The sequence below is a fragment of the Malania oleifera genome, chromosome 10 (assembly GCF_029873635.1).
Source record: "Malania oleifera isolate guangnan ecotype guangnan chromosome 10, ASM2987363v1, whole genome shotgun sequence".
In the NCBI taxonomy this organism is placed as follows: domain Eukaryota; kingdom Viridiplantae; phylum Streptophyta; class Magnoliopsida; order Santalales; family Ximeniaceae; genus Malania; species Malania oleifera.
Genome location: NC_080426.1, coordinates 13,229,698 through 13,256,117, shown reverse-complemented (window position 1 = coordinate 13,256,117; position 26,420 = coordinate 13,229,698). Strand labels below are relative to the sequence as shown.

The 26,420-nt window shown below is 34.8% G+C and overlaps 1 protein-coding gene across 1 annotated transcript in view; it reads left to right on the top strand.

Moving 5' to 3' along the window:
* Window positions 1–22,110, top strand: part of LOC131165958 (calcium-dependent mitochondrial ATP-magnesium/phosphate carrier protein 1) — a 28,234-nt gene extending 6,124 nt beyond the window's left edge. Inside the window, exons 3-8 of the mRNA XM_058124145.1 lie at window positions 7,902–8,319; window positions 10,864–11,008; window positions 12,064–12,179; window positions 12,270–12,348; window positions 17,041–17,274; window positions 21,421–22,110. Coding sequence (XP_057980128.1) covers window positions 7,902–8,319; window positions 10,864–11,008; window positions 12,064–12,179; window positions 12,270–12,348; window positions 17,041–17,274; window positions 21,421–21,771 — 1,343 coding nt within the window. The 3' untranslated portion in view covers window positions 21,772–22,110. The remainder of the gene's footprint in view (window positions 1–7,901; window positions 8,320–10,863; window positions 11,009–12,063; window positions 12,180–12,269; window positions 12,349–17,040; window positions 17,275–21,420) is intronic.
* The last annotated feature ends 4,310 nt before the right edge of the window (window positions 22,111–26,420 follow it).

The window sequence follows — 26,420 nt, the reverse complement described above, 5'->3', positions numbered from 1 at the left end:
ATTGTTTTTGAGAATTTTTTGTGTTGTAAATGACTTCTTGTACATTGTAGTATACTTGGGTTCTGGAATCCCTTCGGTGCCTCTTTGAATACAATTCTTGTTTACTTATCAAAAAGATAAATAAATATTTACACAACACATTGATTGTAGCTGGTGGAACATAGTTACAATTCCAACGTGATATTTGGAGGATGTTGAGATGAAACTGCAGAAATGCTTTAAAAGCATTAAATTTTCATGGTTGAAGCACTAAAAATTTTTAGTTAAAATATTTCTTACAAAAAGAAATATACTTAAATACTAAGTAACAAAAAAATCTATACTTCAAAATGTTGGTGATTGATGTTAGATAATCTGAGCTTAATTCATTTTCTTTGTAATCTGAATAAATCTATAATAATGCCTTTGCTAAAGTGAATAAAAATAATTTCCTTGAATCATCTTATGCGCTTTTGCCTTAAATGTACCTTTCACCTAGCAGTTAGTGGATGTCTGGACATAGAGACATTGTGATAATATTTTAGATTATTGATGTTGTATCTGGTATGTTTACTTGAGCATACTGTTTATATGTGTATGTGTGTGTGTGTGTGTGTGTGTATTTTTTATTGACAAGCAATGAAAATTTATTAGGACAAGAAAGGCTTATAGTTGTCAAATCATGATTTGAATTGTGAATTGAAATCATGTGAATTGGGAAGTGAGAATATGGGGAAGGTTGTGAGGGTATGGGGAAGGTTGTCACACAGTCACAGTGTACACAACCTTACTGCTGCTTTTACATTTATAAATGTTAAACAAAAAAATATATTAAAAAAAATATTGAACATGGAGTTATTATGTATTCTATACATTCCTGCATATATCTGTATGCATGAAATGTATGTTTCATAAGAAGGTAATAAAGTAAAAATAACTATCCTTTGATTTATAAAACAATCTTCATTGAGTTGTTTTCTGTTTTGGATCTTGTAGTTGGTTTACTTGTAAAAGGAGGATTCTTCTTGTTTTGTTTTCCATTTTTTTTGTTGTAGTATATTCTTTTATCTTCTAATACAATTCTTTGTTTATAAAAAAAATAAAATAAAAATCTTCATTCCAAAAACACTTCCAGCTTCCAAATAAACAAATTTTGACGATAATTAGATAAAAGAAGACTTTATGGGATTTGAAACACTTGGAAAATGTTTTAGGAAGATTGATTTTTTTTTTTAAAAACAATTTAAAAGAGATATTTTAATTCTAGAGGATATTGTAAAAGGTTTTGAGGCCAATAGTATTTAAAAATTGTAAAAGGTTTTGAGGCCAATAGTATTTAAAAATGTTGGATTTTGTGTTTTTAAATAATTGCATTTGACTGGGAACCTCTCTTAAATCTGGTGCTGAATTGCTTTCTTACTGAATCATGAATCATAATTCACATAGTATGATTCTGACTCTATTCTGCTTACTCCAATTTGCTTACTACTGTTTTTTCCACAAAAGAAGGAAAAGAACTGGAAATGAAGGAAAGGATCCACAAGTTTTTTGGATGAAAGACAATTTTATTCAAGCAAAAAATGAAGTACATAATCGAGGACAAGTAGTCCTCCCTGGATAACAAAAGATACAAAAAACTATAAACTGCTAAATGAACCAGGAAAAACTGTACAAGTATCAATTACTAGTGCACTGCCCTCTATGTGAGGTCAGACAGCGGTAATCCCTGAAAAAATCTAAGAGAGTGCACCCAAAGGGATGCAAGGAAAGTTGCTCTATCCTAGAGTAATTGTGGATAGGTTGAGCGACCTTTAAAAATCTTAGCATTCCTCTCAAACCACAGGGTCCAAAGGATGGTGAAGACAGCCGCAAACCATAGAGCTTTTCCATTTATATTCTTTCTAAAACCCCAGAAGTTCGTCGTTAGTTCATCTCTAGAGTTTCGTTTGGTGTATTTCATTTTGTTTTTGGTTGTTTTTATGTTTTTATCTCCTTTCTTAGTTATGTTTAATTTTATTTGTCCTAGTTTGGTTGGTTGATTTTAACTTGTAACCACAGTATTCCTCCGCCAAAAGTGAGGATTTATTAATAAATAAATGTAGGTGCCGCCCTCTTTTACCAAAAAAAAAAAAAAAAAAAAAAAAAAAAACCCCAGAAGTTGACCAATAACAAGTCTCCCACCTTTCTTGGGGCCACCCACGATTCCCCTGCAAGAGAAAAAAAGGCATTGCTAAGTCTGATGCTACCCTGCAATTCACAAAAGATGGGCATTTTTTGTTGTTTGCATAACACATAAAGCAAGCTTTATGGGGCCTTCTCCTCCGAAGCAAATCATGAGTGTTAACTCTTTGTAGGATCAGAGTCCAACCAAAAGCTCGAATCTTCCCAGGGATCTTAGATCTCCAAAGAATGTGGTTGCAAGGGAAAAGGTTGGGGGGAGGGAGGTTTAACATGTGGGATAGAAAGGATTTAGAAGTGAATGTACCCGAGGAATCACCCTCCCATGCTCTTCCATCCTCATGAGTGGTAGGAAGTAGGAACATGATGGTCCAATAAAGAAAGAAGGATAGGGAGCTCTTTGCCCCCTCTTTCATTGAGATTCCTAAAGAAATGGAAATCCCAAGAAGGACCCCCCACAAATAAATGAAGGAGCTGATGGGAGCGTTATGAAGAAATGAAAGCTTTAATAAACAAGGAAATTTCAACTTCAACAAAGACTCCCCCACCCACACGTCCTCCCAGAAGTGAACTTTTTTGCCATTACCCTCTTTAAACTGAACAAGAGGAAAGAACAGACAAGCTACCTAGGACATCTGAGAGGTAATGCCACTGCCTGTCATCTCCCACCCATTCCATTTGATCTTATGCCTGCTCTTGATCACCTTATGCTGTAGGGAGTCAACTTCCAGATGGAACCTCCAAAGCCATTTGCCTATGAGGGAGATGTTTTTGGGTACCACCTTCCCAATGTGCAAACCCCAATCAGACTTAGGTCTGCTGACCTCAGCCTAGCTAACTAGATGGTCTCTCCTACCTCTTCGGAACCCAAACAATGTGGTCAACAGAATTAAGAGTATTAAAATAAAGTAGTACTTGAGAGCCTTGTTGGGTTGATGTTATTTTCTTATTTTCCTTTGAGTATGACGTATCCTCATTGCATCTCTTTAGTTGTCATTAATAAGTTTCTTCTTTTATAAAAAATAAGTAGGAGCTGTTTATTTTATTAAATACTGCTCTTAGTTAGCTGACCTTTGCAACGATGTGCACTTCATTGTTTGGATCTCATGGTTGGTTCTTTCCCAAGGATTGATATTTTTGTAAGGCTCAGTCATAGTGTTGAATTTTTGCATATTTTGGCCAAAATAAGGCCCATTTATTTTTCTATTACTTGAAATTGATTTTGAATTTATATGCTTATTTGAATGCCTACTTCTTTTGAAAATTCTGATGGATACTTTAGAACACTTTGATGCGGCTGCTGAAGGAAAATATTAAATATCTAAAAAAAATAAGAAGATGGTTGCATTATTTGCCTATTTTGTGAGTAAAATTATACAATTGGGAGGATTTTCAGCTTCAAATGAGTTTTTTTCCATAAATTTTGTGAGAAGTTTGCAAATTATTTGTTGCCTTCCCAGCATCTCATCATTAATTTGTATATTAGGGAAATACCAAATGCCTGAATTCTACTGTTGTCGACAAATGCAGAATCCCATGGCAGTTCACCAGTCATGGAGAAGTCTCACCTGCTTGCCACTGTTCTTTTTCTCTTTTAAAACTATCCAATTCCATTCTTTAGTATAATTGTATCAATATGCATTTATTTTCTTTAAAATTTATTTTCACTATGGTAGTTCCCAAAAAATTTTTGTAGCATTTTTCATGTTGCTCCCTACTTTATTTACATAGAGAGTATAGTATTTTTCATATGCTAAGAATTAAATATCATCAGGATGTGGGGCTGGTCAGTTTCTTCTTGGTTTGATGTTGCTTGGGCTTGTCCAGGGGTGAAGTTCCTGGTTTCCAAAAAAAAAAAAAAAAGAAGAAAAAAAAACCTACATTGGGTAAGCAACAGAGCTCTGATGCATTACAAAATGTTGATGTAACTGAGCTTGTTATCACTATGGCCAGTTGGCCACTGCCCATGGGACTTTTTTGGTGGTTTGCACTTTGCACACCTGATGTATACTCTTTCATTATTTTTTTTGATTAAATTTTGCTTAACCATTGATAAATACGTCAAAGCTCTTACATTCGCACATTTGGATTCTGTGTGAAGTTATTAAGGCTAGATTTCATAGCATGTCATTTATATACATTATCCATTGCCCTTTCACCACCTATGAGCGAAGTATTGCACTTTCACCGCCTGGATGTAGGTAAAATGTGGGCATGCCACCTATAACTGACTCGCTGTGTGGGTGCCTGGATACAGTGTCAATTGTGGGAGTTCTCGCAGCATGCTTGATGTTGGTGTGTAAATAAGTTGGTTTTTAGGAGACAAGGATTACATTAGCAACTTGGAACATGGTGACCTTGAGGCTTGAGAGTAAAAGCATGAGATAGTTGATACAATGAGTAAAAGAAAAACTAGCAGAATTTGTCCACAAGAAACCAGCTGGGTGGGGGAAAAATCTAGGAAATTGAAAAGATAGGATATAGACTCGTTTTACTAGGAAAGGAAAACATAAGAATTGGAGTAGGCATCATTGTACCTAAGGACTTAAAAGATTATGTTGTGCATGCTAAAAGAGTTGGGATAGAATTATAAGCATTAAGAAGGTTTTCAGGCAATAGCTACTCTAGTACTTATGCTTCCCGAGTAGGCTTACATGAAAACATTACAAAGCAATTTAGGAAAGCATGGAGAATATCATTGAAGGGATAGCAGGGAGTGATAAGACTTTTATAGAAGCATATTTAGATGGCCATATTTGTTTAGTGTGATGAAGGATACAAGAGGGATAAAGATTGGGACTTCCATGTTGGAGGTCTTACCTTTGCATCATGGGAGGGGTGGGAAGGAGTATGGAATGGGAGATTGACTACCTCTCATTGTGTAGCCTAGGCCTAATTTGTGCCTCTGCTCAACCAATAGAAAAATGATACAAGAGGATGCATGAAGGACACATATATGGATGTAAAAAAATGAGTCTAGTGATATGATCTTAGAGTTTGCTATGCCTTATGATCTTTTGACCATACATGTTTTAAGAAAGAGAGATGAGTGCCTAATATCCTTCAGGAGTGTATAAGATGAAAATCAAATATTTTTTTTCCCCCGTAAATGAGAGGGTAGAAAGACTATCATGTGATAATTGTAAAGTTATCCTAAGTAAATGCCTAATTGCACAACCAAGGATATTAGTATTGAATATATGCGCTAGAAAATGGGAGAGAAATGGTAAAAAACATATTTGGAAATTAGAGAGAGAATATGTGACAAAATTGAAGGATAGAATTATAAGAGAAGGCAATTGCATGGTAGAAGAAACATAGATCCGAACAATTTATGGAATAATATGGAATTCCATTTGAAATATAGCAAAATAGGTTGAATAAAAAAGAAGAGGTTTTATTGGTGAAGAGAGTTGGTGGTGGGATGAGGATGTTCATGTAGCAGTTAAGATAAATATTGTTCAAGCTTGATATTCAGTTATACACTGTTGGCCCAAAACGTAACAGGTTACGCTTTAAGGTGAAGTGGTATTCTAGCATGATATCAGAGCTGGTTACCAGGAAGTCTTGGGTTCTAGTCTTGTTGCCTACGTCTGTTGGGTCTTGTTTAAAAAATTATAGTTTTCCCTATCACGGATGTTGTTATTGTGTGTTTACCTCTGCATGTGCTGGCGGCCTGCACGTACAGGGGAATGCCAAAGCTTGATATACATTATTGGCCCACAACCTAACAGCTTAAGCTTTTAGGTAAAGTAGTATTCCAACAAATATAAAGTGGTATAACACATGGCAATGATATAGAAAATGATAATGGGGAAAACTTTGAAATTGTAAGGAGGCAAGAAAAGATGTAAAGAAAGCTGTTTGTGAAGCTAGAATGTATGATAATTTGTATGCCCACAAAGCAGTAAAGATTGGGAGAAAAATGTTGACAAACGTGCTAGGGCTAGAAAAAGGAGGAGGATAAACCTAGGTAATATCAATTGTATAAAAAGGGGAGGTGACAGCATGTTGGTTAAAAAAAGATGGTGAAATTATTTTAATAAGCTGGTTAATGAAAATCAAGTGGAAGGCCTAAACTTAGAATTGATAAATGAGGAAACAGCCAGAAATTTAAGATATATTTGTAAAATTAAAGCACAAAAAGTTAAGTATGATGGGAAAAAAATGAAAAATGAAAAAAAAGGTTGTGGAATCTATTGTTGTTTGGAAAAGCTTAGGGGTTAATGAGGTAATATGATTTATTAGTTTATTTAACAACATTATAAAGACTAAGACAATGCCAGTTGAGTGGGTGGAAAGCACTTTAGTATTGATGCATAAAAACGAAGGCCATTGTTCAAAATTGTAATAACCACTATGGAATTAAAAGGTGAAATTTGAAATTGTAATAACTATGTGGAATTAAACTTGTGAATCATGCAATGAAATTTTGGAAAAGGGTAATTGAAAAAGACCAAGACTAGAAATGAGGGGGAGGTTTCAAAAAATCGATTTGGCTTTATGCATTGGAGATCTACAACGAAGGCTATATATTATTAAGGAGATTAACGTAAAAGTTTAGGGAGAAGAACACCAACTTTCATATGGTATTTATTGACTTATAGGTTTCTGATGGGTTCTAGAAAAGAATTGAGAGTAGGTTATAATATAGAAGTGATCGAGGATATATACCATTTGTTCAATGATTAGAGTTAGGACTACAGGGGTAGAAATCAGGAATTCTCATTTACAATAGGCATGCATTAAAGAGTGTGCTTTCAGTATCTTTTGCCTTAGTTATGGTTATGGATGAACTTATTACACGTCCAAAAATGAATTTTCTTGGTTTATGTTGTTTTGTGATGATATTTCTTTGATATATGAAAATAGAAAGGGTAAGATGTAAGGTAGTATAATGGAAAGATGCTTTAGAACCTAGAAGTTTCAAGATAAGTAAAATACATACCATATGTTATGCAGCTTTGTTAAGTCTTTGGGGAATAATGAAGAAAATCTTGAGTTTGATGATCAAGAAATTACTAGGAATAGTAGATCTCATATTAAGCAAGCAGAAGGAAAAGTTGAAGGTGTGATGCATATAAGTAAAGCAGGTTCGATAAAATGGAGGTGTGCGTTGTCATGTTATGTGACTGTAGAATTTCATAAAATTGAAGGGAAAATTTTATGAAATGACTATGAAAGCATATGCTACAACTATGAGAGCATCTAGGCTCTATAGAGCAGAATGTTGAGCAATTGTGAAACAACATATCCAAAAAATACATGTATCTGAAATTATAATGTTAAGATGGTGTGTGGTACAATATAACTATAAAAAACAAAGTAAGAAATAAACACATTCACAATAGGCTAGGACCTCTAGGTGCAGCGTCTGTGGATGATAAGATGGTTTGCTCACTTGAAACACGGACCAGGTAACACTCTGCTAAGGAAGAGTGATTTAGTTGACGTTAGGAGATGCAGGAGGGGTAAGATATATTGATGGGAAAAACTTGGATCTAGGCAGGCAGAAAAGATTTGACAACACTTCAAATTTTTGAAGTATATTCCCCTTGATGCGCGAAATGGCAGAATATATTTCTATAGCTGACTCCAAGTAGTGGAATGTAAGGCTTGATTGTTGTTATATATATTTCCCTTCTTGTTTATGTACCAGTTTTTTGATAGATTACTGCCACATTCTTTTGCTTTTAGAAATATCTGAATATTTTCTTCTCATTTTAATCCATGCATTCTTGCAGGGAGGAGGTTCTTTGAGGAGCTGGACAGAGATGGCGATGGTCAAGTAACTCTGGAAGATCTTGAAATTGCAATGAGACAGAGAAAACTTCCACGGAGATATGCTCGGGAATTCATGCGCCGCACTAGAAGTCACTTATTTTCAAAATCATTTGGCTGGAAACAATTCTTGTCCCTGATGGAACAGAAGGAACCAACCATACTTAGAGCTTATACTACTCTGTGTTTGAGCAAGTCAGGGACACTGCAAAAAAGTGAAATATTGGCATCACTAAAAAATGCAGGACTTCCTGCAAACGAGGACAATGCTGTCGCTATGATGCGTTTTCTGAATGCAGACACAGAAGGATCAATTTATTATGGGCATTTCCGGAATTTTATGCTTTTACTCCCTTCAGATCGACTTCAAGATGATCCTCGGTAAGATGAATTAGGTCCTTCGAACATAGTTATAGCTTGGTGTTGAATTCTCTTCTGTTCAAAATCGTTCAGCTCTTGGATGTATAATAAATGTCCTGCTTCTATAGTTCCTTATTATTTTCAAGTGATTTTTTTCTATTAGAAAAAATAGATGTCATCGATCTCTACTCCTTTTTGATTGACTTCAAGATGATCCTCAATAAATTAAGTTGGGTTCTTGAGTGGAGTTATGATGACTTATAGTTTGTACTCTGTGTAAAATTTGGCAGAAGCTCAGAAGTAACTTAGTGTTGAATGGTCTTGAATTTAAAATCTATACTTCGGTTCTTGGATTTATAATGAGTGTAAGTGATTTTGTCAATAGTTACTTTTATAAAATAAATTCATTTCTTTACGTCTGATGGTTTGAGGATTATTTTATTTTATTTTATTTTAAAATGTCAGTAATTCTAATTATTTCCAGGCAATGAATTCATTATGGCAGCCATTAATTTATTCAAAAATAGTGAAACTGGTGTAGTAGTTGAGTAGAATATGAATCCATAATTTGGACTTTGTTTTATTTTGTTATTTTTTTCATCAAAATGCCTTAAACTTTTGTCCAGAGATGTCTGTGCTTATTAGAAGCATGAAACTAGAAAGCAATTGCAGTTACACTGTTAGTATAATTTGGAAGCATGTGTAAGTATACCGTATTGACAAGTCTATAGTAGGAACAGAAACCAAGGAATGTGTTGGCCAATGTGATTGTCATAACTCATAGGTTATATGAAACTTGGGATGGAAATCTTTAAGAAATTTGAAATTAAAAAATAATAAGGGGAAGCCATGCCCAGAAAATCATGTGCCAACATCCTCCATGGAAGGTTTGTTCTGTTAAAAATGAAGCAAGGTACTTATCTGTTGTCTAAAGAAAATTGCAAAAACAACCAATTTCCAAATGGCATGATGTTTAATCACCCGTCTCTTGGCATTGGTAGGAATTTCTTTGTTGTAGCTCATCTCCAAGTAGCATGGGCCTTTTTGCAAAGAAGCACAGAGCCATCTGCATCTTGGGCATGTATTATACACTGATACTTCTCGAACACTCCTTGAGCTTGACCAATGTACTCTAGTATTGTTTATTTATGTAAGATAAACTTTTTAATTGGAAGACTTTGATTAGACACATTGAAGGCAAAACAGATGCTTGAGATGCTCATGGCCAGGGAATTGGTATTGTTATTAGAACACGTTGTTTCTTCTCACATCTTAAATTCTTAATATCTTGCACCATTTCTTGGTGATGAATAATGCATGAACTACAAAAACTGTTAGTATTTATTGTAAATTTAAAAAATCAGAACCCTTATTTAGATGAATTAAATAAAAATTAAAGTTGTCATATAGAATGTTGTTTAAAATATTGCATCTGAATATCTTCTTTTCCCTGCTGTGTTAGGGTTCCACTTTCTTAAGATGTTGATGTGTCTGTGTCATGTCATGTCTCGTTGTCAGGCTAATCCTCAATAGGTTCAGCTCTTCTTAAGTCTGCTTAAGCACCTCTAGCAAACACAGATGGTTAAAATTGGAACCATTCAACTATCTGTATTCAGTGGGATAGATTTATTTGAAATCATTCAACTATCTGATTTAAACTGATTGATCAAGAGAATCATAAGAGTTCCATTAGAATGATAATCAACCTGGTAAAGCCTTGTATGCCTGCTGTGCAGGGAAGGCTACACTGTCTCTTTTTGCCTTTTATCACCTAAAGCTATGTATCTTTCATTGAATCCTTTGCTACTGTGCCTTTTCTCAATGGTTGAGACCATATAGGTTGATGGGTTAAATAATTAGTTGGATACCAGAGCGAAATTGTTTACGACCCTTGTTAAATGCTAAGAAATATTTTTTTTTTTAAAATCAAGGAAATGATTTTTTTTATTATTTTGTTATTTTGTTATTTTTTATTTTTTATTTTTTTGTCCTTCGTTTCTGAATCAAAACTCTGGAAATGGTCTTTCAGAAAGAGTATTATTTTATGAACAAAATTTTTTGGAGCAAAATACAATGCAACCTTAAGTTTAAAAAGATTCACTGGAGAAATATATGCAAGAAGGAGAGAGAGTAGCTTAATTTTCCCTCGGAAATAATGAGATTGTGGGAAAGAATGCATTATCTGTTTTAAAGAAACCAACCTTTTAGTGAAAGAAATATATTCATTTGTTGCATTTTGGAGTTAAATAAAAGCATCATGATCTTGGAACTGATGTAACCATGTAGGAAGTAGAATGCTTACTGCCCTCGTGGTGAGATGCTCTTATTATTTCATAATTTTATTATTTAATCAAGAGCATTTTTGGTGTGGAAGTGGACAAAAACTGACGCCCTTTCTTTCTTTTATGAGTGTACTTTCCTAGATGCTTTCTGTTTCCTTGCTGATTGTTGCCTACGTGCTTTTTTTTTTCCCCAAGCGCTTGATATATTTTGGAGTAGCCATTACACAGTTCACTGGGTCACTCCCTTCTTGATGTAACTTCCTCTCTTCCACAACATATGCAGGAGTATATGGTTTGAAGCTGCTACTGTTGTTGCTGTTGCACCACCAGTAGAAATACCTGCTGGGAGTGTTCTGAAATCTGCATTGGCAGGCGGCCTTTCTTGTGCCCTTTCTACCTCTTTAATGCACCCTGTCGATACAATAAAGGTAACTTATTTAGCTTAACAACTGTGTAATCTTTTTTCTCTCCCTTCTTACCTACTTAGACATGCCTAGGGATGGAAATAAAAGTGCCTGAACCTATCCTTATGATTTACAAATAAGGCTGTCTTTGTGAGATGACACGAGAGATCTCTAAACATTTATGGTTGGTTGGGTCAAGGTTTCCATGGAAAGGGTGTCAAATGTTTGCAGCTAAGTTCCCATAATGGCTGTTCTAAAATTTTATATGTGTAGGTTCAGTATTTATTAAATGAAAATGTTGCTTTTGTTGCAGCGGCGTTGGGGCTGGCTGCAGGAAGCAAACCTAAAGCATTTTATACTGTATACTATTTCCTAGTGTTAGTGGTTTTGCTTTAGCTTTGACAAATTAAATACTTGTGAGAACAAGTAGAAACTAATAAGGAAATAAGTGTTAAGTCATTTTTTCCATGTAAAATTACTAGGTTTTGTACTAAGAATGTTCCTTTAAGCAATCATGTTAACAGTGCTACTGGTTATGTATGTATCTGCATTCGTCTGTCTACTGCAATCTAGGCAATGAAATTCTGGTAGGTGCTTCTGCTAGTTTATGATTATTAAACAAGTCTGGATGGACCCAAAACATTTTTTTTAGCTGCCCTGCTCAATGCTTTTGTCAGATTACCAGTTTATCCAAAAGCTTAAGCTGTTAGGTTGTGGGCCAACAACATAACAAGCTTTTAACACTTGCCTGCTCGGCATGCAGCCCGATTGCACATGGAACAATAAACAAACTATAAACACCCATTCCAGGGAATAAGATAATTTTTAACAACCACAAAATAAACGTGGGCAACAAGACTAGAACCTAGGAGTAAGACCTCCTTGGTAATCTTGCCCTTGTATATGTTGATTACAAGTTGATCTAAAAGCTTAAGCTATTAGGTTGTGGGCCAACAATGTATAACAAGATTTTAACACATCTATCCGCAAAAAATGAAAATTACTCAAATCATATAATTGCAACTAAGAAAAAATTGAATGTTTAATTGAGGTCTTACAGCAGTGTACTGGTTTCTCAGACTCGAGTGCAAGCATCAACACTCTCCTTCCCAGAAATTATCGCAAAGCTTCCACAAATTGGAGTCCGAGGATTATACAGAGGCTCCATCCCTGCAATCCTTGGACAATTTTCAAGGTTCTCTTTGATTCTTTTTTCTCCTTTTACTTCGTGATACTTCATTATTAGTCCAACTGATATATTTTATATATATATTGGCCATTGCAGCCACGGCTTGAGAACTGGAATTTTTGAAGCGAGTAAGCTTTTGCTAATAAATGTCGCCCCAACAATCCCCGAAATTCAGGTGATTATTATTACTTTTGTTATTTTTCTTGGGTATTAATACTGAGAACTTGAACTCATGAAGCTTTAGAAGTCTGCATCTTAGTATTGCTAGGAAGAAAGGATCCTGAAACATTTGAATAGTCTATTAGCCAGCTCATGGCAGCGTGATTTAAAAGCCCTGAGATCGTTGGTGGTTTTAACTAATGGTGGATTCCCTGCTGTTCTGTCTTGATATATACGCAGTTACTAATAGTCCATTGATATGGAACATTATATTTATAATGCCTGATACTACAAGGCGGGCAGGCAACCTAGTCCAGTGGAACTGTATTCCAGACATTTAAAACTGCCAAAGGAGCTGTATTTGGCTTTATGTCTTCCCTTTAACATTGTTTCAATATATATATATATATATATGTATATATATATATATATTCATTTATTTCAAATGCACTTTATGCTGTGTTTGGGATAATGGATTTTAAGCTTGACTTGGATTTGCATGGATTTTGTTGAAGCTCAAAGACAATTTTGTAGCACAAGTGGACATCTGCAGCAATATAGCCATGGCATCATATGACATTGATTTTATGAAATACTTCACATGACACAGCTTTCAGTTATGGTTTCCTTTTCTATCATTTTTTCAGTCCAATTTTCTAATATTATATATATAAGAGAATGGTTCTGTTTGGTCTCAACTAAGAGAGTCAGTTATTAAAGCACTTCTGCGTGTTTAGTAGTATTTTTCCTTTCATCACTCCCAAAAAATGAAAAAGGGAAACATATTATTTCATCTGTAGGTCTCCCATCCATATTTCCACTAGGATGTTCTTAATGACTTATCAATCTCCTTGATTGTCTGGTGGCCTAGTCATCCTGACACCTGTAAATGTTCTCTCAGGACAGTAGCTTCATAACTAGTGGTCATACAGAAAAATAACCAAGAAATGTGCAAATGTCAGAGTTCAGACAAAGGGCACAGTGACAGTCATCCGTGACCTTGATTTTATCAAAGATACCTTCTCTAGTCCTGTGAGAGAACAAGAGAACCAGAAAGGGGAGAGTGGATCCTGTTGTCCGGTGTCCTATTTTTGTTGGAAAAACCAACAGTTTATCGAAAAATATGGAGAAAGGAATCACAAAATATTTTTTAAGACATCAGAAATTTCTCATTGAGTCCAAAACATTCCAAAACTTTAAAAGAGAACTCCATAATTTTTTTCCATATTCATTTTGTACTTATTCACCCAGTGTGTTTCTTCCTGTATAACTACTCTCTGAGACTGTTGAGGTTCCACTAGCCTTTGAAGGAGGTCATTGTCTGTTGGTCAAGATATTATAAGAAATTTGTTCCCAACTCTTCCATCTATGCGTAACTTTGAAACCATATAATCCATAAGTTTAAGCTGTTGGGATTTGGGCCAACCATAGTAACTTGGACCAGAGTGTGTTTTTTGTAGTGCTACAGGCACGAGAATGGGGGTATGCTGCTCTTGAAAGGGGGGGAGGGGGGGGGGGGGGTGTAGTCAGTGTGCCATTTCAGGTTCTGGCACACTTGAACCACTTATTTGGGCCAATTAGTTGGCATGCTGTAACGGATTGTGGTATGTTTTTAGTTATCACTCAGGATGGCATAATGAATATAGAGGAACATTGCTAACATTCTTTCAATTAAATTATATAAATAGAAATAAATAACAAAAGTTAAAATATCAATAAATTAATTAATTTCTTTCAATGTAAAGTAATGTGTTCATATTTTAAAAAATTTTATACTACTAAGTGAACAAAGTTGTTGGACGCTTTGGCAAACAAATCAGGAGATAAAATAATTGTGGGATGTATAATAAACATGTCAAAGACTATTATCCCAAAAGGAGGGAGGTTAAAATTCCTCGATCATCTCTCTCTCTCTTTCTCTCTCTCTCTCCCTCCCTCTCCAGAGTCTTTACCTCTTTGAATCCATTTACTATGGCAGCAGCAGGCAGCCCTTTTCTGTCACTGTCACAGGTTTTGCAGCAGCTGTTTTATGGCATTGATTCCATGTCTACCATCTCTCTGACTGTTCTACATTCAATGTTCAAGCACAGATTGGAATCGAGCTTCAACAATCTTCGCAATTTTCTTTCTATTTGTTTTGAAATTTCTTAATATTTTCATATGAATTTTGTTTGAAAATGGTTCACAAGTCTGGGTCACGACTTTTGGCAAGCTGGATCCCAACCCCCATTGATCTGGGATGCTGTTGACCCTCAAATCTGTGATCTTAATTGTGGTTCGAGGGGAGTGGGGCATCAACCCCCAGGTAAGGTAACTATGGGCCCAACAAAGTATATTAAGCTATCCAAGTTGCCCTTCATGCCCCGTCTCACGTGGATAGATGAATGAATTGAGCTTGATTGAGTGAACAAATACGGAGCGAGCAAAGTGCGCTACAGAAAATATGATGGGGGAGAAAGCACATATAATGGGACTTGAATTTAAGACCTTTTGGAACCAGATGTCTGATACCATGTTTGATCACCAATTATCCCAAAAGCTTAGTGACAGGGATGTCAAGAGGTTGCGTATGAGCAAGATAAGGCTTGGAGATCTTTATGTTTTTCATATGTGTAGGCATAATTTAGGATGATTGGATTTGGTTATGTAATTTTCAGCATCTAGGGATTTGCAATTATGTTCCATTAATTATGATTTGCTATTGTTTCCCAAATTATTATTTCCTTATTTGGTATTTGGAGAAAGCCTATGAAAGCATGAGGCGCAGATCTAAATATTGAAAATGAAGCTCTAAACTGGGTCTTGCTTTGATTTTCCCTTTCTCTTTATATTTCCCATTTATTTTTTGTTGCCTTTTTTTGATTTTCTACTTTCCTCTTAGTTTTGCGCAATTTTCTAGCTGATTCTCTGCTGCCAATCAGTCCCGCATCACTGAGGGTGTTAGTTTCAGCAGCAGGAACAATGTAGTGTGTTTATTATTCTGGTTTTGACCTTGCCTTGGGTGACTTCTGAATCAGACCTGCATGAACATAGATAAACTCTGTTAATGAGGTTAGAGAAATTAGCAAGCAATGAAATCACTGTCAAGTGTACAATCAGATGTTATGGCAAATGAGGCAGACATTCTATGCGTCTGGGCTATTTCTAGGAATGCATATGAAACAAACAAGTTTTATTTCCTTTGTGTGAAAATATTACTTGCAATCTATTTGGCACAAATGATTATTTAGGAGAATAGATATCTGAAATGTGTGCCAAATGATTATCAAGGAGAATAGATTTCTGACATGTTTCAATATATTTATGAAATGTTTTGATCCAGTGGTTACTTATTTTAATCCTATCAATGTATGGTATCCATACATTTTTTTTTTTGCATCTTTTTCTTTTGGTTGCTAACAGTATGTAGACAGTAGAACTTTGAATTAGCATCATCCTTCCCCATTCGTTTCGTTGTGTCTGAAAATTCTGTGTGCATAGGATTTCATCTCTGTTGGTTTGCTCCTTAAACTTCATTTGAAGCTCAAGGTTTAGTTATGAGCAGTGTTGAGCCAAGTGATAGACCACACCTGTGGCCCTGCCCAAGATGTGGTAATCCTAAGCTGTCATGTGTTTAATTTATTCCGACCCCCAAGCAGTGCCTTGTTGTTAACCGAAAAAAAAGCTCACAAGTTTGCAATTCTTACTGTTCATATTGTTTATTATTTTTATTTTCAGTTGTGTATTTGTTCATTTATGTATGTATGTGTGCATACTATCTATTTATCATGTAAATATTCCAAAATGTTCAGTAATAGATCGTAATTCCTTGCTTGATTATCCATAATTTTAGGGGTTTGGAACTTTAATCCTGTTTTACCATTTCGTTGTATCAATATTTGTTCGAGCACAAAATGTTAACTACATCAACGTCCTTTATTTCTTCAACTTCTGTTTATGGTTATCTTACCTTGGCCAGCTTACTCTTTTCTTATCATTAATCTTGTTTATATGGCCCTTAACTTATTCTGTGTTTTGGTCTACATGTAAAACATACTCAACTGGTTATCCTTCATCGTGCATCCACTTTTTTTTTTTAAATTATTTGAAAGATATTCACTGTTTTCATCATCTTTTCTGAGTGTATTGCCAATTATGCCAGCATCCTTATCTGCATATAGATTGTTAGCTGACTGTCCCTACTGATTTCTGTGGCATGATCTTTTGAGTGACAGTCTTATTTCCTTTTCTATAAGATCCACTGACTGATGAGATAGTGTTATATCACAGTTTGAGGTACATCTTCAATTTATGTAGATGTTTTTTGTGCCATACAATCCATTAATAAAGTACACACAGGGACTATTTTTATGAAGGTGGCCAGGTCAATGGTGCTAATTTTTCTTTTGAAATTATAAGGAGCAAAATAGTCTAAGAAAACAAGACTTCTTTCTCCTTGATTATGGCAAAAGCTGTTTGCTTGTTCACCTTGATCATGGTGCTGGTCATGCTTTCCTGGCAGGCTGGCACCTAACCTTATAGTGTGCAAATATTTCAAGCTGTGCTCGTGCATGTGTGCATGCATGCTTGCATGTATCACGTGCAATATTGGGGTTGGTGGGGCAGATTGGAGTTAATTTGGGAGAATTGTTGTAGCATACTTTGATTACCAATTTGTTAATGTTTTGAAAGCAGAGAGTAAATTAATATTTATTGGTGCATTGTGTAGGTTCAATCTTTAGCATCATTTTGTAGCACAGTCTTGGGGACGGCAGTGCGAATCCCATGTGAAGTATTGAAGCAACGTTTGCAGGCAGGCATCTTTGACAATGTGGGAGAGGCTATTGTGGGTACTTGGCATCAAGATGGTCTTAAGGGTTTCTTTCGTGGGACTGGTGCTACTCTTTGCCGAGAAGTTCCGTTTTATGTTGCTGGTATGGGCCTCTATGCAGAGTCCAAAAAGGTGTGTTTTTCTGTAGATAAACTCTAGTTAATTTTCTTGAGCTCAGTAAATAAGTGTGTGCATGTACATGTGTTGCAGAATTTATACATGCAAAAAAGAAAAGATAGATATGAAAGTACATATGATTAGGATACATAAATGTTTATGTATTTTTGTTATTTATTTATTTATTTGTTTTTATGTTTTCATTTTGCTTCTATACAGATTTTTCATACTTTGCAATCTCATTGGTTTAGGTAGTTCTTTCTAAATATATTTAACACAGGTTCTAAGTACCGTGTAGTGTGTAAGCTTTTATGACATTTGAAATGTGTTGGATAATAGAGGTTATGGAGTGTAATGGAAACGAAGTGTATGCCATGTGGTAAAGAAACGTTTAGGGCCTATTTAGTTTTGGAAAACATTTTTTGTTTTCCATTTTTAAGTTTTTGAAACAACAACAAAAAAAAAAAAAAAATAAATAAATAAAATCAAGCCTTAAATTCCACTAGGTGGGGTTGGCTATATGAATCCTTTTTCGCCAATTTATGCGATCATGGAGCATTTCTTTTAACAGATTCAGGGCTATTAAATCCTCACTCACTATCTCATTTCAAGTTATTTTAGGTGTACCCTTACTCCTTCTACTGCCCTCTACAGTAACTAACTCACTCTTTCTCATTGGCGTACTATGTGGCCTATGTTGCAAGTGTCCATACCATCTGAGTTGTCCCTCCCTTATCTTATCTTCTATAGGAGCTACACCTAACTTATTGCGAATATGTTCATTCCTTAATTTATCTTTCAGTGTCATACCACTCATCCATCTAAGCATTATCATCTTGTCAACTTTTACTTTTTGGATATTCTGTTTGTTCGTCGCTCAACATTTTGATCCATATAGCATAGCTGGTCTTATAGCCGTCCTATAAAACTTCCCTTTTAATTTTAAGGGTATTCTATGATCACAAAGCACACTTGAAGCACTTCTTAAATTTACCCAAACCTGCTTTAACTCTTTGCATTACATCATCTTCAATTTCTCCTTTAGCTTGCATAATAGATCCAAGGCATCGAAATCTACAAGTGCTATTTATTTCATCATCATCAAGTTTAACTTTGTCTTCAATATTTCTCCTACCATTATTGAAATTACTTTTTATATGCTATGTCTTATTTCTACTTATCCTAAAGCCTCTAGATTCTAAAGCTTCTCTCCATAATTCTAATTCAGCCTCTACTCTGCCCCTGGTTTCATCAATTAATACAATATCATCTGCAAACGACATATACCGTGGAACCTCATTTTGAATACTCTTAGCTAGTTGGTCCATCACTAAAGCAAAAAGATAATGGCTCAAAGTAGATCCTTAATGTACAACTATCATGATTGGAAATTCTCTAGTTTCTCCATTTATAGTCCTTACACTAGTCATTAGTTTATCGTACATATCCTTAATGACATTAGTATACCTACACAATACACCTTTTTTTCTAAAACCCATCATTGAACTTCCCTAGGTACGCTATCATATGCTTTCTCTAGGTCAATAAATACCATATGCAAGTCCCTCTTTATTTCCCTAAACTTTTCCATTAATCTTCTTAAAAGATATATAGCCTCTGTGGTAGATCTCCTAGACATAAAACCAAATTGATTTTTTGAGACCTTCTTTTCTAGCCTTTTTTCTCCTTTACCGGCCTATTAATAACAAAACAGATATTTGATATCTTTCTTTTTGAATGAGATCTCAATTCCAGCGACGGTTTCATTAGATATCTTACAACTAGAGTAAATAGCTTTACGAACGAATGGATCGGTACGAATTGGAAAATGGAAAGATTTGTACAAGTTATACGTTTCGTCACCACTTTGTGAAAAATCATCTTTTTTCAACTACCCTTTCCCATAGTTTCATCGTATGATTCTTATAAGTTTAATTTTACAATAGTTATTAAAATTTTGAATATCTCCTTTATTTTTGTATATAGGTATTAAAGTGTTTTTCCTTCATTCATATGCCATTTTCTTAGTTTTTATAATTATATTAAATAAATTAGTTAACCATATAATTTTGTTGTCTCCTAAGCATTTCCCATTATCCGGTCCTATAGCTTTCCCATTTTTCATCTTTTTTAGTGTAAACTTAACTTCATTAACTCTAATTTTACGAATAAATGTCATATTTTTAGTCTTTTCCACATTTGTCAGATCTAAGTTTAAGTTTGTATTTGGTTTTCATTAAACAGCTTACTAAAGTAACTTCGCCATCTTTCTTTTTTAAGTTTTTGAAAGAATTATAAAATTTAACCCCCCCGTTTTTTTTCTTTTTTCAAGATTTGTATTGAAAATGTATAAATTAAATTGTTTCTTTAAATTTGCAAATTTTTTTTCATTTTTGTTTCTATATTTCAAAATGATTACAAAAAAGACGACTTGTTTTTCAATTTTGCGAAAATTGTATAAGATAAAATTTGGGATCATAGATTTTGGGGCTTGAATTAAGATTTGTGCAAATCTATAAGAAACTCTATGCATAATCCACACAAATTAAAGTCCCAGATCTAAATTCCATCCTCCCATATGTAAAGTAAGAGTTAGAAATTTAGAAAAATAATAAAAAATGTTTTCCAACTTTTCTATATATTTGGAAAACTAGAAAACAAGGTGACATTTTTGTAATTTGAAAAATTAGAAATGAAAAATAGAACTATTTCCACAACCAAATAGTGTCAAAACTGTTTATTAGTGTTGATTTACTTCATATAGCTGTTGTAAAAAAAAAAAAATTAGTTAACTTTTTTTTAATTGTTTGGAAAACTAAAATGGAAAATGAGAACTGTTCTCTACAACTAAACGGCCCCTTAAATGTGTGATGTGTAGTACCATGTGATACTGTGGTCTTAACTACAATGAGATGCGCTACAGAGTATGAGTCTTCAAAACTCTGTAGGGGCAAGATGTAATACCATCTTTTCTATTCCAATACAACCGAACTTCCTGTGCGATGTAGCACTTGCCTTGATTCTGTTTCCTTCTATGCACACCTATGCATCTCAAGTGAGATTGTCAGGGTGCAGGGTATCAAGTTCGTGACATTTGTCTAGTTACTCAACCTTAGAATTCACAGACATGTCTGAATAGTCCAAGTATTCAAGCTTTTCCTCTTCTGCATTCTAGAGAAAAATGAAGTGTACAAATGGCCCAGCTGATTCCACGCGGGTACTACTCCTACTCCTACTACTACTACTACTACGACTACTACTACAACTTTTTCCTCTTTTGCACTTCAGTGCAAAATGAAGTGTATGAGTTGCACAACTTAGGATAGACTTGGCACACTGCATTCCTAATATAGGATTTTTATTTTTTTATTTTTTATTTTTTATTTATTTTATTTTATTTTATTTTTCCGGTGACTACTGAATTGTGCAAGTATCAAGTTTTTCCTCTTCTGCACTTGGTGCAAAATGAAGTGTACAAGTTGCACTTCTGTTCAGGTCTCGGATTTGGATTTGCATGAATTTGGAACAAACTCAATGCAATTTTATACTAAGTTCTCCAAATCCACACAAATCTAATGAGAGTTTGAATTCCATGTCCCAAATGCTGGGTAAGAATAAAATGTGTAAGTAGTTCATCCCCCAAAAAAAATGTATGTAAAAATTACTTGCAATAAAAAAGCAAAGTAAAGGCGGGATAGGAATTTGTTCCTCAATTTTTCTTGGATAAGGCTACATTTTCACAAAGAGGCAGGGACAAACATCCTCAACTCTAGCTCTATCTCTAACCATGCCATGTATATCTCATGCCTAGCTATTCTCCCAATTGAATCATGTGTAAAATGCACATGGGTAGTTGACTACTTTATTATTATTTTTCTCCTGACTTGTGCTTGAGAAGATTTTAAAATGCTTCTTTGGTGTTTTTGAGGAAAATACTTTTGTTGCCACACTGGGGAGCCTAAAGTGGATTATGTGTTGAAACATTTTGGGTGGTTTGGCTATTTAGTCTGGTTACCCAGTGTAGTGTTCCCTATATTTTCGTTGCCCATTGTGAGCTCATTCCATTTTATCTTAATTTACATGACAATGTGAGTAATAAAATAGGTGTTTGGTCTTCGTTTGTGTATTGACTACCATGGTTTTTTGTATGCCATTTTTAAGGTTGCCCAGCAGCTTCTGCAGAGGGATTTGGAGCCCTGGGAAACAATTATAGTTGGGGCTTTATCTGGAGGGCTAGCTGCTGTTGTCACAACACCTTTTGATGTTATGAAAACTAGAATGATGACTGCTGTGCCAGGTCGGCCTGTGTCAATGTCAATGGTAGCTTTTTCCATTCTCCGTCATGAAGGACCCCTTGGCTTATTCAAAGGAGCACTACCCAGGTTTTTTTGGATTGCTCCTCTGGGTGCCATGAACTTTGCAGGGTATGAGCTAGCAAGGAAGGCCATGGACAAAAATGAGGAACCAGCTTGTGATCGGCTTTCACAAAAGAAGTTGGCCAGTTCTGGATAAATCTTCCTTCAAGTGAGATCATTATATCTACTGCAGCTTGTGTAATTTTTTTGTTTTTTTTTTTTGGGGGGTTCTGCTTTGATGGTAATTGAATGCTGCCAGAAAATTTTGATTTTTTCCCGCAAGTTTCACAGCAGCACATGTTTCAATATCTGTCGACACATCTATCTTTTTTGCCAAAGATAACTTCTCATAGTTTCTTGTTTTGAACTTCAGATTTGCCATTTACCACTGAATGGCATTGCACATATGTTCTTGCTTTTATTTTGTAATTTGACTTACACTTCTAAAAACGTTGTACATTTATGTGCAGTCAATCCTAATATTTTGTCTTCAAAATTTACTGCTGTTTTTAGTTCTTGAATGTAGAGCTCTCTGTTGGAGTTGCTTTGAATTGTTTTTACTGTCACTTAAAGCGTGTCAATATTGCAACTATGGTGATTTTTTGTTTTTGTTTAAATAAATTTTGTTCTTTGTTTTTGTGGCAAGCAAGGAAGTTCCTATTTATATTGCAGCAGACACCAGGGTGTTCTAGTTTGAGGCATACCCTGATATTATAATACTGATATGACTGACGCATGCACATTTTGTCAAATGGTTGATGTTGAGCCCAAGCCATCAGCTGCATTCCTTCGTGCATCCCATGCGTGCCACTGCAGGTTTTTGTTTTCTATGGAAATGAATTTCTAGTAGCATGCCTGCCTTATTTCCCATTGCCACGATGCTCAAAAATGGTGTCCAAGCACCAGGGTAAAGGCTTGTGTCTATGTAGCTTGGTGAAGATGGAAAGTCATTTGAGTTGATTGAGTTTTAGCTGCTACGTTTTATCCCTATTGGGTTGTCATTTTGTCCACCCACGGCAGGTAGTAACTGCTTTGAGAAAGTGCCTGCTGGTCTTCTCTCTCCTTGTGGGTCTCCCCTTAAGGGGAGAGTGAGGCAACTTAGGGTTTCATCCTGTAGAGTGGTTCTTGGAAGGAGATCTTGTGTTTTGGAAGCTCAAGGGAGGTGAAAGGATTCTTATGATTGGAGGGAATCTTCAAACTATAGTCTTCGAAGTTGAGAGCGAGAGTTTGATTATTTGAGTGTTAAAAACCCTAACCTGGTGTGATTTTGAATTTTGAATTTAAATTTGTGTAGATTTAGTTCAAATAGAATGTAAAATTGTATTAAGTTTCTTATAAGTTCACATGAATCTGAATTCAAATCTTGAAATTCGTACTAACACTGCCTAATTGAAGAGGCATGTGTGAGTTAGTATCTTCCTGTCAGGTCCCAAGACCCGATCTACACCATCTCATCAGATAATACTTTGGGCACAAATGGTCAGCAGAGATGAAAAGGAATGTTTCCTGTATGGCGTGCCATGCTGTTTTCCTTGCTACATGATAGTTTTTGATTTGAAAATATAGCCGAGATGGATCAAAAGAAATGTTTTGTTTGGTTTTTTATAATGTTCTCCTTATTACATGATAAGTTTGATTTCAATAACCCTTTTGTTTATGCATTGATAGTCATCATAATGGTGCTAATCCTATTTTTATGGGGCTAATCCATATTGTTTAGCCGCAACCCACATGCCTTTTCAATATAACAAAATAAAAAAAAAAAGACGGAAATCTCAAATCACTTTGAACTGTTAACCCATCTGGCTGGGTCCATTGGGCCGGAAATGTACTCTACTCCATCAGCCCAACTAGTGTAATGGGCTCTGACCCGGGTCCGGACTGAATGATTGGGCTTCGCATGGCTAAGCAGGACCAATTTCCATTAGCCCGAAGCTAGCTAGGACCGGCTAATTGGGCCACACCAGGTTGGGCCCATCCTGTAATTATATACATGGGAAATACCTGTCAGAAAAAGTTTCTAAAAACGCTAATTACAAATGATGTGTGATTCAGATTATCTGGATTCACATTAATCGAATCATACCTCTCATTTCATTTGATTGGTGAGTTCTAAATCAATTGTATCTTACAAGTCTTTCTTATGAATTAAACCATATGCATGAATCATCCAACCAGTTTGGGTCATGCATGCCTAATAGCATTAAGTTAACTTTTCCTTGACTTGGTCATGTATATCTATATAATTTAAAGCTTCAATCTGTATGCATGAAACGCACACTCATGTGATACACGGTACACATGAACAATGATGTACACTAAATTAAAAAATTTCAATAGTTGAGGCAAATTTGTATGGTCTAAAATTAAATTATTGTTCCCTGCTTTTGAAGTGAAAATCAAATGCAAACATTATGTATACAGCATTATATGTGAGTCGTGCGTTTCTCTGGTCCTCACACGTGCTTCTATTTTAATAATATGTATAGGCACCCACCCACCAAATGGGCAAATATTGGCCGGCAAGAATTGCGACGAAGAATACATCTGATCCGGCGGGTCCAAAATTTTGAAAATCCGAATATGTAATTTATTAATGAACAGAAGAAACCCAATGAATGAAGAGAACAGGGGAACATGCGGTACGTACCTTCTAACATTTCAAGTCGCTTCTTATGTACAGTTCTTTAATTGACTTGGAAGTATGTTCCACTTTAAGGGTCTAATTAATATTTCCCAAAAAAGAAAGAATGCTAAGAATGTTGCATTAATAATGTGTGAGGTCCCCTTTTGAGATTCCACTAATCCACCGGAATAATGGACTTACCTCTTTATTTTTTTTTTTTCGATTCAATACCAAAATATTATTTCAAATGAAAAGTCATAACCACCAAAATTCAAGCCTTAGTCATTGAATCAAGAAAATCTTGAGTTCACACCCCCAAAAGTCTTTTGACTCTTTTTTATTTTTTTTGGTTCCTCCTTGTCATCTTGAATTACAAATATGTATAAAAGATATATTACACACACATGAATCATGAATGTGTACTTTCTTCCGCATGATCAAAATAGATTAAGACATTTTAACAGCAGGGGGAGGGGGAGGGGGAGGGCTGGAAGATATTTTTGTTGAAAAGGTGAATATACATATTTGGAGGCTGAAATTGAGGGGCCAAAAGTCATACATATGATTAAGAAAGGTGCAGTCGTAGGAGGGCAGTGATGTGTGTCATGATCACCTCCATTACACTCCTTCCATCTTCAAAGTCCGTCCTTAATTTCAAATTCCAAACCCATGCATGCTTGAAACCCTACTCTACTTCTCATTCGTCTTCCTCTGTTCTCGTCACGTATTCATCTGCTCACCCTTTCTTTCCACATTTTTTCCTTCTGCTGTCGTTTTTTTCTCATAGAATGCAAAGATTTTCTCGCCCCAGCGGCGAAGTCTATTTTATTTTATTATATGTTCTCCTTCTTATACGCCTAGAAATAAAAAATCGTAAATGATTAAAGGATTATGCATTTCTAACTATGCATTGCAAAAGAAGGAGTAGTTCATTGACTCTGTTTTAGTAATTTTAAGTAGAATTGATCAGCTTAAATGCTTAGTTTTATCTTCTCAACAACTTCAAGTGTGAAAGGAGGAAAGAAGTTTTTGCATCAATTAAACAAAACTAATATATATAATTATATATATACGATTGTTGAAATCCATGGAAGTGGATGCATGTCGGCATGATTGCGATAGAAAATGATAAGAATTGACTTAATACCTTTCAATTTTCTTCTTCTTCTTCTTCTTCTTCTTCTTCTTCTGCTTCATTTATTTTAAATGTTTTATTTTTTTCCCAAAGGATTTGGCGTTTGTAATCTCTTCAAACATATCTCTTTCCACTCTCCAAACTGTTTATTATTATTATTATTAATAATCATATGTTTTTAGTGTATCTTTTAGATGCTGCTTAGAAATAATGTTAATTACTATTTGGGTAAATTGTTGTACAAATCTTTCTATTTTTTTTTACCGAGTTTTATGCTTTTATGCTCGAAGTTTAAAATGTGATAATTTAATTCATAAGTTTTATATTCAAGTTAGTTCATTAAGTTTATTTTCATGAAATGAACATTTGAACGGAAATGATGAAGGAATCAAGTTAAAAATATGGTTCTACCTCCTTCGATTGAACAATAAGTTTTAATATCTTGTCAAAATTAAAATTTAAACTTAAAAAAAAAAATCAAATATTAGACCTCAACTTCAAACGATAAACTTGAATTAAGCGAAACTCCCATAACTCAGAAGTACTTTATTATTATTTCTCTTGCTTCATTGATTTTTCTTTCCTATGAGTTTGGACAGACATGTATGCTTATATTCTACCCTTTTGCACTATTTTATTTAGTTAGGTGGGCTTGTACTTTATTTTATTTAATGTTTTATGGGAATGTCAATCACAACTGTAAGCAGTAGGCCATTGTTAATTTGAACTAGCTCTAATTTGGTTTACTTAGGTTAGGTAAACCTATCTAAGCTATATCGATTATTTTCAAATCGAGCACTACACCTTATAAATTAATCTCTTAGCTAGAATACTTTTATTAGTTTTTGATACACTAAAAATCTCGTAACATAAATTAAATATTGGGCGCAAATGTAATGGCTTAAACAATAGGAACGTAGAATAATTTTTTTTAATCTAGCTTAGCTTCGTCAAAATAAAATGTTTAAATTGGCTTATTTATTTATTCATTAGGTTAAAATTTTTTATATAAAAAACTTAAGGTACGGTCCAGATATGATGGTTT